The following is a 16,396-nucleotide window of genomic DNA, read 5'->3' on the forward strand; positions in this document are numbered from 1 at the left end:
GACCTCAATAAATACCCTCGTGTATGAGATTGTTTTGAAGCAAACATTTCTTGGATTACTTCACATCCCTCTGGATTTATATTTGTGCCTCCTAATCCCTAGAAACAATGTTTTGAATACATTTTAAAAGGAAACAAATTTGACCATTCAGTACAAACGTAAGACACACACTACATTTGCCATGACAAATCTGAAAGTGTAAGGCGCTGAACTTTTTCTCCATCTTACTTAAAGCATGAGCACCATCCCCAACGTTAAGGCTGGTCATGGAAGACTGGAGGTGGTAAGACAGGAAAACGAATGCAGCTAAAGTAAATAGAAATCCTGTTCGAAACCCTGCTGCTGTCTGCAAGCCAACCAGGACTTTGGATACGATTTATTTTTCAGCCGGACAAAGACCCCAAACATAGAGCCAAAGCTACACGGGGCTGGCTTCATAACAACTATGTTGCAGTGCGACAGCAGCCAGAGGAGTCCGAGGTTTCAGACCAATCCAGAACGTGTGTCAGGGACTCCATTGCATCTGGCCATAACGTTTTAAGTTTACATAAGAAATTCCAGACGTATCTTAATACTCAACTCTCGCACGCTTCCGACTTCAGGGAGCAAGTTCTTCTGCCATCACTAGTTTAATCGTTTACCGGATTTAAACTAGATTTGTACAGATTGCACACCGACAGAACACGTTTGGAGTGTCAACAAATCAATTAACCCGGCGTAATAAAAGTTATAACGCATCAAGTCAAATAAGGTGGGTACTTGTTATAGACCCTGAACAACCTTGTGTACTTTTGCTCTGGCAGCAACAAGTTTTAAAAGCAAAAATCAAGTCAGACGTTTCCCATCAGAGCGGAAAACAAACATGTCCACACTGTTTCAACACGGGATCAGCATCGGATAATGAATGAGGAGCCATTTTCAGTCGCAGTTCGAATCACTCGTTACATATTCACAAAACTGTTTCGCAAGTTGCTGTGATTTAACTTCTATATAACTATAATCGTCTCATGAACACCGTGTAATTAAGCACTAACGCGTGCGCATTGACAACTTACCGACGCCTCTTCTCTATCAATGCACGAGACGTTGCACAGACAGGTGAGAAACCCGTTGCATTAAAAGTTCGCTCGCGTGCCCTCTGCCGTCGTGCAACACCGTGGACGTAACGTGTGAAGACACGCGCCGACACAACACGGATCCACGCTGCGCCAAGATCGGACCGTCCTGAACCGGTCCATTCAGAAGGAAGTGGGGGAAAACAGGATGTGAGGTCACAAGAGGACACAGGGTCTGGGCTGAATTTCTGCAACTTGCAACAAATCGGAGAAGACAGCCGGCCGTTGGTTAGAAATCTGGGATGTTAAGCGTTGATGGCATTTCAGCTCATGGCTGAGGTTTAAGTAACTCCTTCTGGGTCTTCATCACAGATGTTACAACAAAACTCAAAGACACAGCTGGTGTGGTTTTAAAATGTATGTTTTCATACTAGGATTATATCTTTATCAACGTTTCACATGACACAACTACAGACATGTTCCATGTTTTAAAAAATAGTTATGACATTAAAAGATTTAAAGTACAAAATATGACAGCTTAAATAACAAGACGTCACGTGACTCGCCATCAGAGAAACAATACTGTGCAGTTTCACCACCTTGCAGATTCAACCTTGAGTACATGCTTTCAGATTGTTGTACATTTAAAGAGAAAAACATCTCATTGATCACTTTTCCCATGGGATGGGGTTTTCCCAAGCAAGTCAGACTTTATTTTCCACTTCTTTAACAGCATCCTGTGATTTGCCAGCTGCACGTTTCTTAGCTGGAATAAATGGAGAAAAAAAAATAAGTTTTACTTTTGCACAAAAAAAACACAAGAACCAAAGTAAGTCAGTAAACTCAAGGCGTAGAGTAATGGGCGCGTGTCGTTTATGGAAATGCAAAGTAAAGAAATACCAAGATAAAACCACATTTGATAGATTTGAGCAAAATATCAGTTGAATATTGCAAACCATCAGATGTAAAGATGCTATTAAAAAAAAAACATTCTATAACAAGCTGCGAGAGAATAGGGGAATGCATTTATTACAGCTGAATCAACTGATTGTTTAGGCCACATGTGGGCAGCAGTGCAACAAGCTGTAAACACTTTAAGTACTCCACACTATGTTAGCTATTTGTTAAATGAGTCTGTAATGCATGTGAATTAGTTCTGTGCAGAAGGCAAAATGCTTTTATCAGAGCAGTTGCCAGCTGATCTTCAATTGAGAGCAGAGATTAAACCAAAACAGCAAAATGACATGCCCAAAAAAAAGAGGAGCAGACAGATGCCAAGACTATTTATGAAAGGAACTGGTGAGTTGATAATTGTGTGTTGACCAATAAAAGAAAACACTTTCACATAGATCTTTAATTTATTGTTAATAAAACAAAAAGTAAAACCAGTGATTGCTGCAGCTTGAAACTGGCACAGAAATTGAAAAACTGAAAAATACAACAAGACTTTGATACTTTAAACTCAAGTGTTACCTTTTTTTCTTTTGCGTTTGGCAGCCCCCGGACCGGCAGGCTGACCACCAGGAGGAAGAGCTTCTGCAAAAGCCACAGTCACTTTGCATCCATCTATCTCACAGTTCTTCATGGCCTCTTTGACAGCTTTGCAGTTTTCTTCACTCTCAAAGTCCACAAAGCCAAACCTGAGAAACATGTAATATAAAACAATTCAGTGTAAATAAAGCATTAAAGAATTATGACGATAAAAAGCTAACTATAGGCTACCCACCTTCTTGAAGCTCCTGTCTTTTTCTCTACAGGGACTCTTGCCTCTAAAGACCCTTCAAAGGCACTTTTAAGAGTCTCTGCTGTAGTCGTCTCGGCAAGGCCCATCACAATCAGTCTTTTGGATTGAACTAAAGAAAAAACACTTGTTTTCATCACTCATGAATAAAAAAAAAAAAATGACTTTAGAAACACTTGAAAAGCAGATTTTGCTATTGGATATTAGACCTATGAACAATCCTACATACATTTTCTCTTCTCTGAAATTGGTTTAATTTTGCAGAATTGTAATCCGACAGTCCCTTTAAACATTTTTTTGTTTTGGGATGACTGCAAAGCCTGTTCAGCATCTGCCACAGCTGCAAACTTGACAAATGCAAACCTGCAGAGGATTACAGATGTTTTGAGAATATTTTAATACTTTATTCAGTGAAAAAAAAAAAAAGACCAGTGTACATGTTCGTACCCCTTTGGTTTGCCGTTGCACTGAGGTACAGTGATACCAACAGCTGTCCCAAAGATTCTCTTGAGGTCCATTTCTTTTACATTTAAAGGCAAATTGCTCACAAATAAAGTGTTATTTGGAGCTGCAGCTGTAAGAAAGAGAGATATCTTGTAAACTGGTAAATTCGCTAAATCCAGATTGAATTGATTGATGTACAGATTATTTTTGAAAGAATAATTTAATAATAGCTAAAGTATCAGGTCATCTATCAAAAGCACATGAATAATAAACTGACTTTAGAAACACCTGAAATGTAGGTTTTGCTATTGAATATTAGACCTATGAACAATCATACATACATTCTTTCTTCTCCGAATTTGGTTTAATTAGGGTGAAGTTTACTCTGACATCCCCTTTGAAAAGGTCTGCGCTTTGGGATGACTGCTTGGCCTTTTCAGCATCTGCCACAGCTGCAAACTTGACAAACGCAAACCTGTAGCGGATTACAGATGTTTCTTGAGAATATTTGAATACCTTCTTCATTGAAAAAAGAAAAAAAAAAGACCTGTGTACATGTTCTTACCCCTTTGATTTGCTGTCGCACTTTGGTATAGTGATACTAACAGCTGTCTCAAAGATGTTCTTGAGGTCTGTTTCTTTTATATATTTAGGCAAATTGGTCAAATATAAGGTGTCATTTGGCGCTGGAGCTGTGAGAAAGAGCAATATTTTGTAAACTGGTAAATCCAGATTTAATTGAACAGATTTTGAAAGAACAATTTAATAGCTAAAGTATCAGGTCATTTATCGACATACAATATCAATATATATTAATATTTGTAACATACAAGATCCACTGCTGCACCGTTATCGAAAATGGCAATTTACATAGAATTTAAATAAACGTGTGGCAAAAAAAATAATAAGTTGGTAGTTGAGTTACCGGTTTTGTTCCTTGGTGGAGCTTTAGCTTTGGCGATCTTCAATGGCTTATCATGCATCATTTCTCCATTTAAGGTCAAACCTTTGGTCAAGTCCATCTCTGAAGCCAAATCTACAAATGCATATTTTCTACAACAAAAAAAACATTACTTCAGAGGTTATTTAGTATATAAAGTAACAGCAACATTACCTAGAAATGGAGGAGACAAACAATATCTACTGCACCTACAAAAGGGACCCGACAGTAAAAACGTTAAACAGCATACTCACTTGGACCGGTCTACTCGGATGTCTTGAACCAGGAGACCTTGTGCCATGAAGTAATTGGCTAATGAATTTTTGACTTCATCAAATGTTTTGGAGTTGTCCAGGTTGCCAACATAAAGACGATATCCTACAACAAAATAAGAAGTGTGAAGGTAAGTGTATAAGGCACCTTAAGGAACGAAACATTTAGCAGTGAGTCTTATGAGTTCATACCATCGTCGAGTTTAGTTTTCTTTGGCGGAGAGGTCTCAACAGTAGAGGGTGCCTTCCGTTTCCCTTTTCCTGCAACGCAATACAAAATGTTATAAAGACATCATAACTAACTGTGTTCACAATTTCTAGTCCCTTCTCATATTTTGTGTTACTTCTGGTACATTTTCTGAGTATATATATTTGTAAAACATTGAAAGCCACAACACATACTGCTAATTTTAATGAATGTTCAGATTTTCAAATAGTAAATGTGTTGCTATGGTGCCAGGAAGACATGCATCGTTGTTGCACATCATTTGAGAACAGACCAGACTGTTGTGAACCGTATTGTTATTTTTGTATGTGTAAGTGAAAAGAGAACAAAGACAGTAAGAACTTAACGCAGCTGTTTTATCATCGACTAATCATTAACTTTTGGAACCATCCTTACCTGGTGTCTTTTTCATCTGTTCACCTCCATTGGTTTCCTTTTGAACCTCATTCTTCTTCAATGTTACAGTTACTGTGGCTGTACTTCCAGTGACAATGTCCATCTGAGAATCTGAAGAGGAGACTATGTTACTGACACCGTCACAATCTCAGACACATTTGTGTGGTGTCGTTTTTTTTGCAGTACCTTCACATTTCTGCATCTCTTCCCTCATCTCTGTCTCTGCACTCTCAATGGGAGCTTCCTCTTTAGTGTCGACTGCATCAGCTGAAGTGATGATCTGAGTTTCTTTTTCTGGCAAAATAGTCACGATTTAAAGACAATGAAAACCATTTTTGCGGCCTCCTATTTTTTAGTTTAGGACTAATATTATTATTATTTTTAAATACTAATAGTAACTTTTGTCAACATCCTTACCACTGTCCATAATCTGATCTCCTTCCTCGTTCTTCTTGTCCTGTGATACAGTGACTGTGGACGTATTCCCTTTTACTTCAATGGCAGTGTCCATCTGATGATCTAGAGATGCAGCTTTGTTACTGGCACAGCTCAGAAATATAGTCAGACATCTTGTGTAATGCATTGAAGAGACAGTCTCAGTCTGTCCCTCTGAAACAATAATATATTGAGTTGTATAACTTCAATGTCATTATGGAGTGCAAACAGTCATATTTATTGTAATTTTTCAATTGCTTTAAAAGGAATTACTTACCCGTTTTGACAATGTCTGCTTCAATGGGGACAACTTGGCTTTGTCTACCACAAAGTCTTGTAGCCTGAAAAAGAAGAAAAAACACATTAATCAATTAGTGTTCTTCTGCGCAAACCTGCAAGCAACAACAACACAAACACCGATTAATTTGTCAATTCGAGACTACATTAACACTGTGCCTTAAAGTAATGGAATACGACCATAGCCATTTCCCAGGGCCCAAAGGGATGTCTTCCAAACAGTCCAATCCCTCACATATTCACATTATACTTGTGGTGAATGCAAGCAGCCAATCCTCACATTTGACATGTTTAAATCAGGGTAACTCGGTAACTAACGTTACTTGAAACTTGCAAAGGCTTATCAAAATTGATGTAAACTAAGTTACACACTTGAAACTGCGCCGTTACGTCTAGCATAGCTAACTGTTGCAAACCAAACGTTAGCTTGTTAGTTTGTCGCTGTCGTTAACAATATGTTTAGCGTGGAAACATCTAACGCTACCCAGTGCAAGTTGGAGTTTAGTTAATGTAAATTTAAAGTAATTTAAGACTTACGTTTGTTTTTGCCATAGTTCGTGTTACAACACCACGAGTTCGCAATGCGTCGCAGCCTCTGTAAACACGTGTGCTGAGCTGAAAACGTCCTCATGAGATCGTTTTGAGTAACGCATGCGCAAACGTAACCTGGACTACGGGTGCCCACAGGGACTTCAGCTTTATGCGATTCACCAACAACAACTTTCGGAATCTCTCCTGAACAGAGCGACACTTCATGTGCTATGAGCACATCTATGGTAAATATATGGGTAGCAGCTGTTTAGTGTTAAGAGATAAATATCAATAAGGAATGTTTTTCTATGCAGCTCACTGCTCAAATGTAATTTTCTTTCAGCTAGCGTTGAGTAGCCAATTAGCTTAAACCGACTCTTGAGTTGGTCAACCACATCATCCAGCCTCATGTGTTGCAGTGTTTCAGCCTCATGTGTTGCAGTGTTTCAGCCTCATGTGTTGCAGTGTTTCAGCCTCATGTGTTGCAGTGTTTCAGTCTCATGTGTTGCAGTGTTTCATCCTCATATGTTGCAGTGTTTCAGCCTCATGTGTTGCAGTGTTTCATCCTCATATGTTGCAGTGTTTCAGCCTCATGTGTTGCAGTGTTTCAGTCTCATGTGTTGCAGTGTTTCATCCTCATCTGTTGCAGTGTTTCAGCCTCATGTTACAGTCGTATGTGTTACAAGTATGAAATACTTTTATTGTCATTCAATGACGAAAGATAAAATACAATCTTGTAATTACAAACAACAACAAGGTATTTACTGTTCCCTTCTTCTCTTTTGTTATACACGCATGAAGTATACACACTCTAAATTGTACAGTGTAAGTAATGGGTAGGAAAAACAGCATATACCTGGTTGTGACTTTGTAATTACAATACTGTATTATAATCTTTTGTCCTTTGATGACAATGTCAACCTTCCCTAGTTGTGCACCTGAGAAGACATAATATATCTCTAAGATGTGGGTGTAGCTTACCTGTAAGAAATGATTGTCACAACTGCCATGAGCAAAGGGCATCGTCTATTAGTATATTACGTTTTGGTAGCACATTATAACGGTGATATGCATTATATGTTACCATAATTACTTAAGAATAATGTGGTAGAAGAGGTACCGCAGGATGTCATTGTGGCCAACTGGCTCCGTTTACCAGTAGGGTACTGTACTCATGCATGTATCCTGTACTTACAAAATACTTAAAGTACAAGTTATTTCTTCTTTTTTCTAAAATACTAAATTGTTCCCTGTACCTACATTTAGGTATCTGTAGGAACTGGTAAGTACTGATTCATACACTAAAGGGGACTTACACAGTAAGTGCCAGATAATTACACTGTAAGTCGTGGGCTATATTATGTTACCCTTCTTTTATACCTATTAAATGAGCATTGTTAAAGGGAGCCTGAGATCTAAGATTTCCATTGCCAACACTGCTTCTCTGTAATTGTAATTATAATTGTGGTAAAACAGGTAGAACTGGAACTGGGCAAAGAAGTTGCCGTCCAAAGGTTACGTTGCAGCCTCAGCACGACAACTCAGCTAATGCAGATAAGGTATCGGGTCAAGCCATCCATTCAGGCTGTAAACAAGACCAATATGAGCTGACCATGGAGGCTGTGGGACTGATTTGAGGAATAGTAGGACATACGTTTCTACAATGGGAAGTCAGAGATACGGTTTCAAGAAGGAAGGCTTCATTTTGTCAGTGGACGTTGGGACGACAACAATCAGATGTCACATCTATGACAAGGAGGCAAATATCCGAGGATCATGTGCCACAAAGGTATTCTTCACCCTCTCGCTGTCCATTCGGCCTCCCATTTCTCGAGTACATCACCCAATTTCATCCTGTGTCTTTATGCAAGATTTACACAAACTAGATTATTTTGAGGTTAATCTTTATGTTTCTTATTCTGGTACTCGCCAGGTTGTTCCCTTGTATCCAGAAGTAGGATATGTGGAGATGGACCCAGATGCAATATTTGAAGGATTTATCACTGTGGTCAAAGGAGCTGTGCAAGGTACAGTTGCACCTTTCCCTGTTGCTACAACTATACCAAGAAGTTATAGGGATGTGAGTCATTGGACATGTTAATAGGCACACCCTTTAACAAATTGCCACAATTCATGTTAAAATGTCTGTTTCTGTATTTTTTTCAAAGTGAACAAATACAGCTCTTTAGGTGCACCTGGCTTCTGTTCAGTGCAATTCAATAAGCAGCACTCCAATAATCAACACCATTAATACGTGCAACATACAAGTATTTTGTTTTAAGTTTGATTTAAGGCAGTTCATATTTTTAAGGCTGTATCCTGTGCTGTTTTTTCATTGGTCTACATGTAAAAGGTTCTTTTGTCCACAATACATAGAAACACTTTGATTTCCTGTTACAGAAAAAAAAAAATCTTTCCATGCAAATTTGAACAGTTGCCGCGACTAAATTGATTATATCTTATATTGTCATTAAAACGTCTGTTGAATTCTGTTCTCGCTTTAGGGACATTATTAAACCCAGGATACTACATTGATTTACGCTGGACATTGGTCTCTGTCCTTAAAAAGCAAACAATAATACCAATGTTTGAGTGCTTGTTTCAAAAATCTCGTCCTGTTTCTCACCATATCCATTTGAATGTGTGAACATGGCTCATGATATAGATGCAGGAGTACAAATGCGTCAAATTGACGCCTTGGGCATCTCTACTCAACGAGGCACCTTCACAACATGGGACAGGTAAAATTACCTTCCAAAAAACATAGGACTTCAAGGAAAACTGCTGGAGGACACATTTTTAACCGGCCTCCATATAGTTATTTTCCATCATGGCTCATCTGCGGTTCATTTTGCTTCCACTCTTTCACTTTGACAGGAAAACTGGGGTTCCTTTCCATAACTTCATCAGCTGGCAGGATCGGAGGGCTGCAGACCTAGTGAAATCCTGGAACCGATCCTGCACCATGAAAGTGAGTCTTTTATTGCTTTGCATCTCGCCCCTGTCATGTACCTTTAGTGTATACGTTTGGAAGATACAAGATGAAATACTAGAACTTATAAATTATTTGAATGAAGGTTCATTGCTGCAAATCAAGTCCCTTCATTCAATATGACTTTGATTGTGTTTATGACAAATACAGGCACTCCATGGCACGATGACGGCGCTCCACTTCCTGACCAGGCAGAAGCGGGCGCTTGCAGCAAGTCTTATTGTCTTCTCCACTCAACATGTCACCTTCCGCCTCGTCTGGGCCCTAACACACTACGAGCAGGTGTGTGTGCCTGTGTATAGAATGACATTTAACCCAGTGAACTGATAGAAACTCAAACCGAGAGCAGGCCTCCATAGCTGTGGGTGTTCAAGGGTTAATTTAATTACGGCCAACAGAGAGAGGCTGTATCATATTATCAGCCCAATCCTCACTCGTCAGCCTCATCCTGTTTCTTTCTTCTTCCAGGTTCGTCAAGCAGTAACTGAAGGAAACTGCTGCTTTGGAACAGTAGACACCTGGCTCCTGTTCAAACTCACGAAAGGTTGCTGTGGCATTTTTTATGTGAAGCTCATGTGAATGTTTTCGCTCTATGAGCTGAGTGTCATTTGAGAACAACACAGTGATATATCATTTGTCCAGTGGATTGCATTTCACATTGTCGAAAAGGATGTTAAGACCTCGAAAGAATGTTCTTTGTGTTTCCAATCCTGTTGCATCACTGATTGGCTGAAATGTTTGAGCTAACTCCTGTGGGAGAGTAGGTTTGAAAAATGACCAGGAGCTCATACAAGTTGTTTTTTTAACCTTTTGGAATGGGATTCTGTGAAATATTAATTTTGTGTTACTGAATCTGTTTTAGGGCAGGTTCATGCCACAGACTACTCGAATGCCAGTTCAACAGGAATTTTCGACTCTTATCAGGTCTGGTGTATGTCATGTTTATTTACTGTTAATTTCTGTTTTTGGTGTGAGGTTGTTTTTGTCATTTTACTGTAATGTGACTTTTTTTCACAGATGTGCTGGAGTGGCTTTCTCAGCTTTCTTGTTTCTCTGCCTCTCTCTATTTTCCCCAAAGTAGAAAATACAGAGTGAGTCAACCATTTTCTTCAAATTCCATCTAACACTTGAACCATGAGTAAAAAATGTTTAATATAAATAATTAAATGTAATATGTATATAAATATAAGTTGCAAAAGTTGCTCAATTCAGCAAGGAAAGTAGGCAACACTGACAACCTGTTCCGCCAGGCCTCGCTCCAAAGCCACTCCCCCAAAATGATCACCATGAATGTTAATAATTAATAATGAACTTAAACAATGAACATGGCTGCCAAGCTAGCTGCTTGACAGGTGATGTGCAGTGAGTGCACGGGTGCAGGTAGGCACAAGGGTTGGTAGACAGGCAGGTATCCCGTCCAATCATTACATTTGGAATGAATGAAATGATTGGACGGCCTATTGCAGTCCTGCTTCAGCCACAGATACAGGATTATTTCTTTCCTTTTTGTCAGAGCTTTGGTTCATTGATTGCTGTCAGTATGTAATAAAAGTTTCAACAAATAGAACAAAATGTTTTCAAGCAATTTACCAACTAATTACCTGCATTTAAGTCAGTGGTTCCCAATCTTGGTGTCAGGATTCACACAAGTGATTGTGAGTTTAATTTAACGGGTGGTGAGACATTTACTACGGTAAGAAATAAAAAAAATAAAAAAATTCTGCACCACAAAATAATATTTTTGCCCGGTTGTCTAGTCTTTCTTTTGATCTTCTTTTTCTCTAAAATACTGTAAACTTTTTCCTCTTCAAGCCTCTAAAACTAAATCATTATTCAGTTGAGCTGCAGCTTAAACACAAAGACAGGGTTCGTACACATGACTTTAAACCAAATTTCCATGACCAAACATTTAGTGAAATCTGGGTGTAAACATGAAAAAGTGAGAAAATGTAGTATTTAAACTAAAATACTTGTCCTGACAATGCATATGCTTTGTATTACACGGTCTCAAGCAAAAAAAGATAGTTATATTACTTAAATGAATGTGAACTCTTGTTTAAGTCGTATGAAACACCAATCTAAAGAGTTTTTTTTAAAGCTGCTTCAACAATGTCGGATTGGACGTGTCAGGTTTTTGTGGATGAAGAGTGTGACATGATGCCTTGTCTCTGGTCTCTCCCTCACGGTGCACCAGCCACAACTTTGGTTCCACAGACCCGTCCATCTTCGGAGTGTCCATTCCCATCATGTCCCTGGTGAGTTGTCGAGGTCTGTGGCGTCACACATTCCGTTACCTGTGTGATTATGACTGATGATTGATCACATTGGTTGCAACCTTTTGATTATATTTATGTGTCCAAGTTGATATCACCGTCATTATGTTGTAAATTGAGCCAAGATATTTATGTTATCATCAGCAAGGAATGTTTGACAGGATGATAACGTGACAGAAAGTAGAATTCACGGTGGAGGGATGCCCCGTTTTGAATAATAAGTTCTTGAAAGGAGGTCTTCCTCTTGTCAAACTTGGATTGCTCCTTATTACACACTATCTGTGTTTTAGACATTTCCAGTGTTTAGTGTTTTGTTTTCATAACATACAACTGGCTTCCTATGTCCCTTTGCCATAGATGGCGGACCAGCAGGCAGCCATGTTTGGAGAGTGCTGCTTTGAGGTTGGTGATGTCAAGATCACGATGGGAACGGGCACCTTCATGGACATCAACACCGGGAACAAACCGCATACGTCCGTAGCAGGTAAAGCAAAATACACACATGATAAGATTATTTCATGCAGATTTGCCTGTATAGCCACATTCCAAGCCAATGTTTACTTCTCTGTAGGTCTGTATCCTCTGGTGGGTTGGAAGATTGGCTCAGAGGTGGTGTACCTGGCAGAGGGCAATGCAGCAGACACTGGCACGGCAATCAAATGGGCACAGGAGCTTGGTGAGCGAAGAGTAATATGGAATAGCTCTGATGATTATTTATTTTTCTTATTATTTACAACCAATTGTGGCCATTAGTTGAAGTGCTTCATACAGTTGTATCACAAACACAGTGCTGGGGTCAGTTAAAGTTGTCTATGTCAAAGCAATAATATGTTTTACACTGAATACGTTAGCGACAGGCAGATTTACAGGCGTGTGTGAAACCTGTGTGTGTTACTGCAGAGCTCTTCTCTGACGTCCAGGAGACCAGCGACATGGCTTACAGTGTCAGCGACTCAGGCGGAGTGTGTTTTGTTCCTTCCTTCAGTGGCCTGCAGGTAGATGTGTACGATGTCAGTCCATCTGTGTCAAAGACAAAAACGGTTTACTTTTATATGCAGATATGTAGACAATCATATTCACCCAAAGTAAAATATATATTCACTTTAGCATATATAACCAATACTGGCATGGATTTACTTTATACTTTTTTTATTTGGTCTCTGTGTAACATGGTTATGTGTCTCTTTTTTTCTCTGCCCTCCATTGTGAACTGGCCTTTGTAAGTGTTTGCCCTGAATGTCCGTGGCTTACATGCATGTGAATATGATATCTAATGTTTTCTAATGATCGTATAATCAAGAGCTACATGTAGTACAGTTGTGAATTAGTATAGCTGCACTCTTGCTAACCAGACGCTGTTGAGTTTCACTTGAGGACCCTTTCATGCATTATTTTACAAGGTGTGGTTTTCACTTAAAGACATTTGACAGGTTGTGTATATACTTTATTTAACCAAAGGCTCCTCATAATGATCCCAAAGCTTGTGCCTCCCTCATGGGACTCAAACCTTCAACCACTAAAAGGCATCTGGTCCGAGCCATTCTGGAGTCCGTCGCCTTTAGGTGAGTAATTTTAAAGTTTTTCTGTTTGACCTTCTTTTCTCATTCATGCCAACTGATATTGTCTCCTTGTACTCTTGTTATTATTTCAGGAACAAGCAGCTATATGAGACAATGCTGAGAGAAACGTGCATTCCTATCACAAAGATCAGGTGCAGTTTTCCTTATCCACTGTGAATTAAAGAGTATCTGATTGTAGTAATGTGAGCTTGCTGCAGAAAGACTCAACATAGGCATTTAGCTCCTGTAGTCGCCTCACAACTCTTTTGATATTCCAGCTCACAGTGCAATATGTGATTGTAGGATTTGGATTTCAGCCAGCATATTGGACGTAACAGAGTGGACTCTTGTGTACCCGGCCGCTGCTAATGCAGTTCAGCTTTTATTGGCAATGCATTACGGGTGGATATTTCTCTGATACTGTTCCAGCTAAGTGAGTTGCAGTGTAATTGAGTGCACTCATCTTTCTTTCTTTCTGTCTCAGGGTGGATGGCGGGGTTTCTTCCAACGACTTTGTCATACAGCTGACTGCAGACCTGTTTGGCAGAAAGGTAGCAAGACCCCAGCACTACGAAATGTCGTGTTTAGGGGCTGCTTTTGTCGCTGGACTTGGAATAGGTATACAGACAATAACTTGCACATGAAATGTACATAATTCTGGATGCTTTTCAAATTCAAAACATTTCAATTAAATGTGTGCAGTTCTTTAAGGTTATAACTGCCAGCCGTGTGAAGCTGTATGTCTTAGAGAGGCTGCTCGGCACATAGACTAAGCAGCTCTGTCAAGCAGTTAGACACTTCAATATTACTCTTTGCTTTCAATATCGTTCTTTGTCTTTCTCTAAAAATATCACAACGCTTGGTCGTGACATTGAGTTGCATTGAAAAGTTATGATCAAAAGCCCTATTTTTATTTCTGGCACCAGCAGAAGAAACCAACTGAAATTATGCTCTTTGTTATGTAACCTGTTTTCCATTTATTTATTCACATTATGTAATTATATTGTTATACATTAGTCAGTGCTTATTCAAATCCAACACAGAGGATTAATGTGTTCTTGTTGTTTTAGAACAGGCCAGAAACAGGTAGTGATGATGACTGAATAATAATGTAAATCATGAGAGAAACATTAGTTCTTAGTGGATCAGTAGCCAAAAGTGTTGAGCGATGTGTAAACAAAAAACAATTTTTAGCCATTGATGAGCATTGTGTTTGTGGGCATTTACTCATTTGCATCCCTCACAGTGCCTCAGTCTGAATGTATAGGACTTCTTGTGTTACACATGGGTCATTGTAAAGGGTTTGTCTTAGTGTGGTTTACCTAAGTCTCCCTCCGTCCTCCATTGTCACTGCAGGCTTCTGGAGGACCAAGGAAGAGCTGAAGAAGCTGCAGAGCACCGACGAGGCGTTCTTGCCCCAAAGAGCACCCAAGGGCGGCGCTTGCAGCCCGAGTCGGGAATACACCCCTGTCCTCCAGAGATGGGAGAGAGCTATCCGACGCTCCATGAATTGGTACCAGCCTTGACACCGGATGCGCACATGGGGAAATCCTAGGTTTGACAGAGACATGAGCTTTTAGTCCATGTGAAAAGCAGACGGCCCTTTTTTACAGAAAATAACTGTTTTATTATATAACAATCATCAGCTGTCTCTCAACTAATTATAGGGTAAATCTTGGACAGTACAAAGAAGTATGACCTAAATGATATGGTGATGGTGATTTGTTGTGCATCTTCTACTGGATTTCTTCAGACCATAGCAACCTCATCCTTCCTTCATTCCACATCTCAAGCCACTGGTGCCTCTTCTTATTACTTTATTTTATCCAGCTGGGATAATATTTGTACATGTTACCACATGGGGGCGCTAATGACTGGTTTTGCAGCTGTTTAATTTATAAACCTCCATAGGAACTGCATGCCACATGATATTAAGGGTTAAAAACATTGATTTCCTTAACTGTGAGAATAAACGAGTTAAAGAGCTCTAAATAGGAAGCCAAATGTTACCACACAGCCCTTATCCTCAAACAAAATAAAATTATTAAATGGGATGATATTGTTTAAATATGACTGGATCATAAACTACTAGTATATGCTTTGCTCTGTGTAAGGGAATCCTACTGGAGTTTTGTATGTGTGATTGTTTAGATTGACTGAAAGGGATTTGTTTAGGTATGTGGGGATTTGAAGATTAAGATTTTCTGTAATAGCTATCGAATGGTTTGTGTCCGCTTACACATAAATTACAAATTTTGCTTTGACACATATTCTGTTATTTAGAACAAGTTGATCAGGGATATAAATATTTACTGAACTGGCGTTAAACAGAATAAGGATACATGAAAATATGTATTTCTTGTCAATTCATGTTTTGTTATTATTTTGTGCTAACGAATTATGTTGTAATCTCTCAATTGTATTCTATATGTATTCCACTTGCTATTGTTAAAAGTTTGTGCCTTTCCTAATACTGTAATTATTTTTTTACGTGACATTATGCCTAATGCAAAAATTAACACCTCAGATTGAATTGACATTCCATTTCTTACACTTGTACTTCATTCAGTTATTGAATGGCAGATGTCGTCCTCAAGCTGCTGGTACATAACAAATGATATATTTCTGTGATCATACATTTTGTTACAAAATTGCATGAAAATATCAAGTACTTTGTATGATGCTGAAGAGCTAGTATTAAAAAACGTAAATGATCAGCAGTTGCTTGTGGGGATTTGAGTGACTCTTAGCTACAGAAGATGTCACCGACATGGTGAGTGAACAGATGCAGCCAAAAGGGTTTTACCTCCACATGGACTCTGGGGAAATGCTGTTGTCTCGTCCCCGGGGAATTATGAGAAACACAGGCTGCTGGATGAGTGTTGGGATGGCTTCCCGTTGATGTGACCAACCTCACTGTGAGGGTTGCTATGGTAGCTTGCGGATGGAGAGACTGAGAACAAATGGGGTGTGTTTTCCTGCTCACGGTGCTGGTATGGTGAAGGGGGCGCTAATTGAGTGCACAGAAAGGGGGTTTTCCTCAACAATGGGAGGATTGTGTGCTTGTCCTCTAAGAGGAAGAGCTGACGTTTTGTCTACATCACACAGATCCATACTGTATAGCTTGTATGCATCAAACCCCCACCCCCTTCCCGCATCTTAAACACTTCCTCTTCGAGATGTCAATCTCAGCTTTCTCCTTCAAACATGAGCATTTTCTTGCCTGTGCGTTTGG

The 16,396-nt window shown here is 39.4% G+C and overlaps 2 protein-coding genes across 3 annotated transcripts; one reads left to right on the forward strand and one right to left on the reverse strand.

Annotated features, from left to right (window-relative positions):
• Positions 1–1,465: 1,465 nt before the first annotated feature.
• On the reverse strand, positions 1,466–6,408 carry LOC306738006 (nucleolin-like). Of its 2 annotated transcripts, XM_079219835.1 has the most exons (15): positions 6,344–6,408; positions 5,787–5,850; positions 5,492–5,593; positions 5,261–5,368; positions 5,075–5,185; positions 4,645–4,713; positions 4,435–4,558; positions 4,166–4,293; positions 3,806–3,932; positions 3,582–3,715; positions 3,244–3,370; positions 3,026–3,159; positions 2,782–2,908; positions 2,529–2,695; positions 1,466–1,821 (listed from the first exon to the last, which is right to left on the reverse strand). In XM_079219835.1, exons 1-15 carry the CDS (start codon positions 6,356–6,358, stop codon positions 1,760–1,762), a joined length of 1,599 nt encoding a protein of 532 aa, XP_079075961.1. In that variant the 5' UTR covers positions 6,359–6,408; the 3' UTR covers positions 1,466–1,759. The 2 variants fall into 2 exon arrangements, with proteins under 2 accessions (XP_079075961.1, XP_079075962.1); XM_079219836.1 differs by lacking the exons at positions 3,026–3,159; positions 3,244–3,370.
• A 1,592-nt stretch (positions 6,409–8,000) lies between these two features.
• gk5 (glycerol kinase 5) lies at positions 8,001–15,872 on the forward strand (the record flags this gene model as incomplete). The annotated part of the gene is made up of 16 exons (XM_079235207.1): positions 8,001–8,171; positions 8,271–8,364; positions 9,003–9,078; positions 9,215–9,308; positions 9,480–9,611; positions 9,798–9,873; positions 10,192–10,253; positions 10,347–10,420; positions 11,524–11,584; positions 11,960–12,086; positions 12,174–12,278; positions 12,503–12,597; positions 13,061–13,164; positions 13,254–13,313; positions 13,646–13,779; positions 14,518–15,872. The coding sequence occupies 16 exons, from the start codon at positions 8,001–8,003 to the stop codon at positions 14,685–14,687; spliced, it is 1,635 nt and encodes a 544-aa protein (XP_079091333.1). The 3' UTR covers positions 14,688–15,872.
• Between the last annotated feature and the right edge of the window lie 524 nt (positions 15,873–16,396).

Source organism: Taurulus bubalis (assembly GCF_910589615.1).
Source record: "Taurulus bubalis genome assembly, chromosome: 1".
NCBI classification, from domain to species: Eukaryota; Metazoa; Chordata; class Actinopteri; order Perciformes; family Cottidae; genus Taurulus; species Taurulus bubalis.

Bases quoted from the DNA above. Each gene is read 5' to 3' on its own strand.
- LOC306738006 (XM_079219835.1), bottom strand. The intron at 4,559-4,644 runs GTATGAACTCAT...ATTTTGTTGTAG, and splicing joins GAAAACTAAACTCGACGATG to GATATCGTCTTTATGTTGGC. The intron at 3,933-4,165 runs GTAACTCAACTA...TCTTTCTCACAG, and splicing joins TCCACCAAGGAACAAAACCG to CTCCAGCGCCAAATGACACC.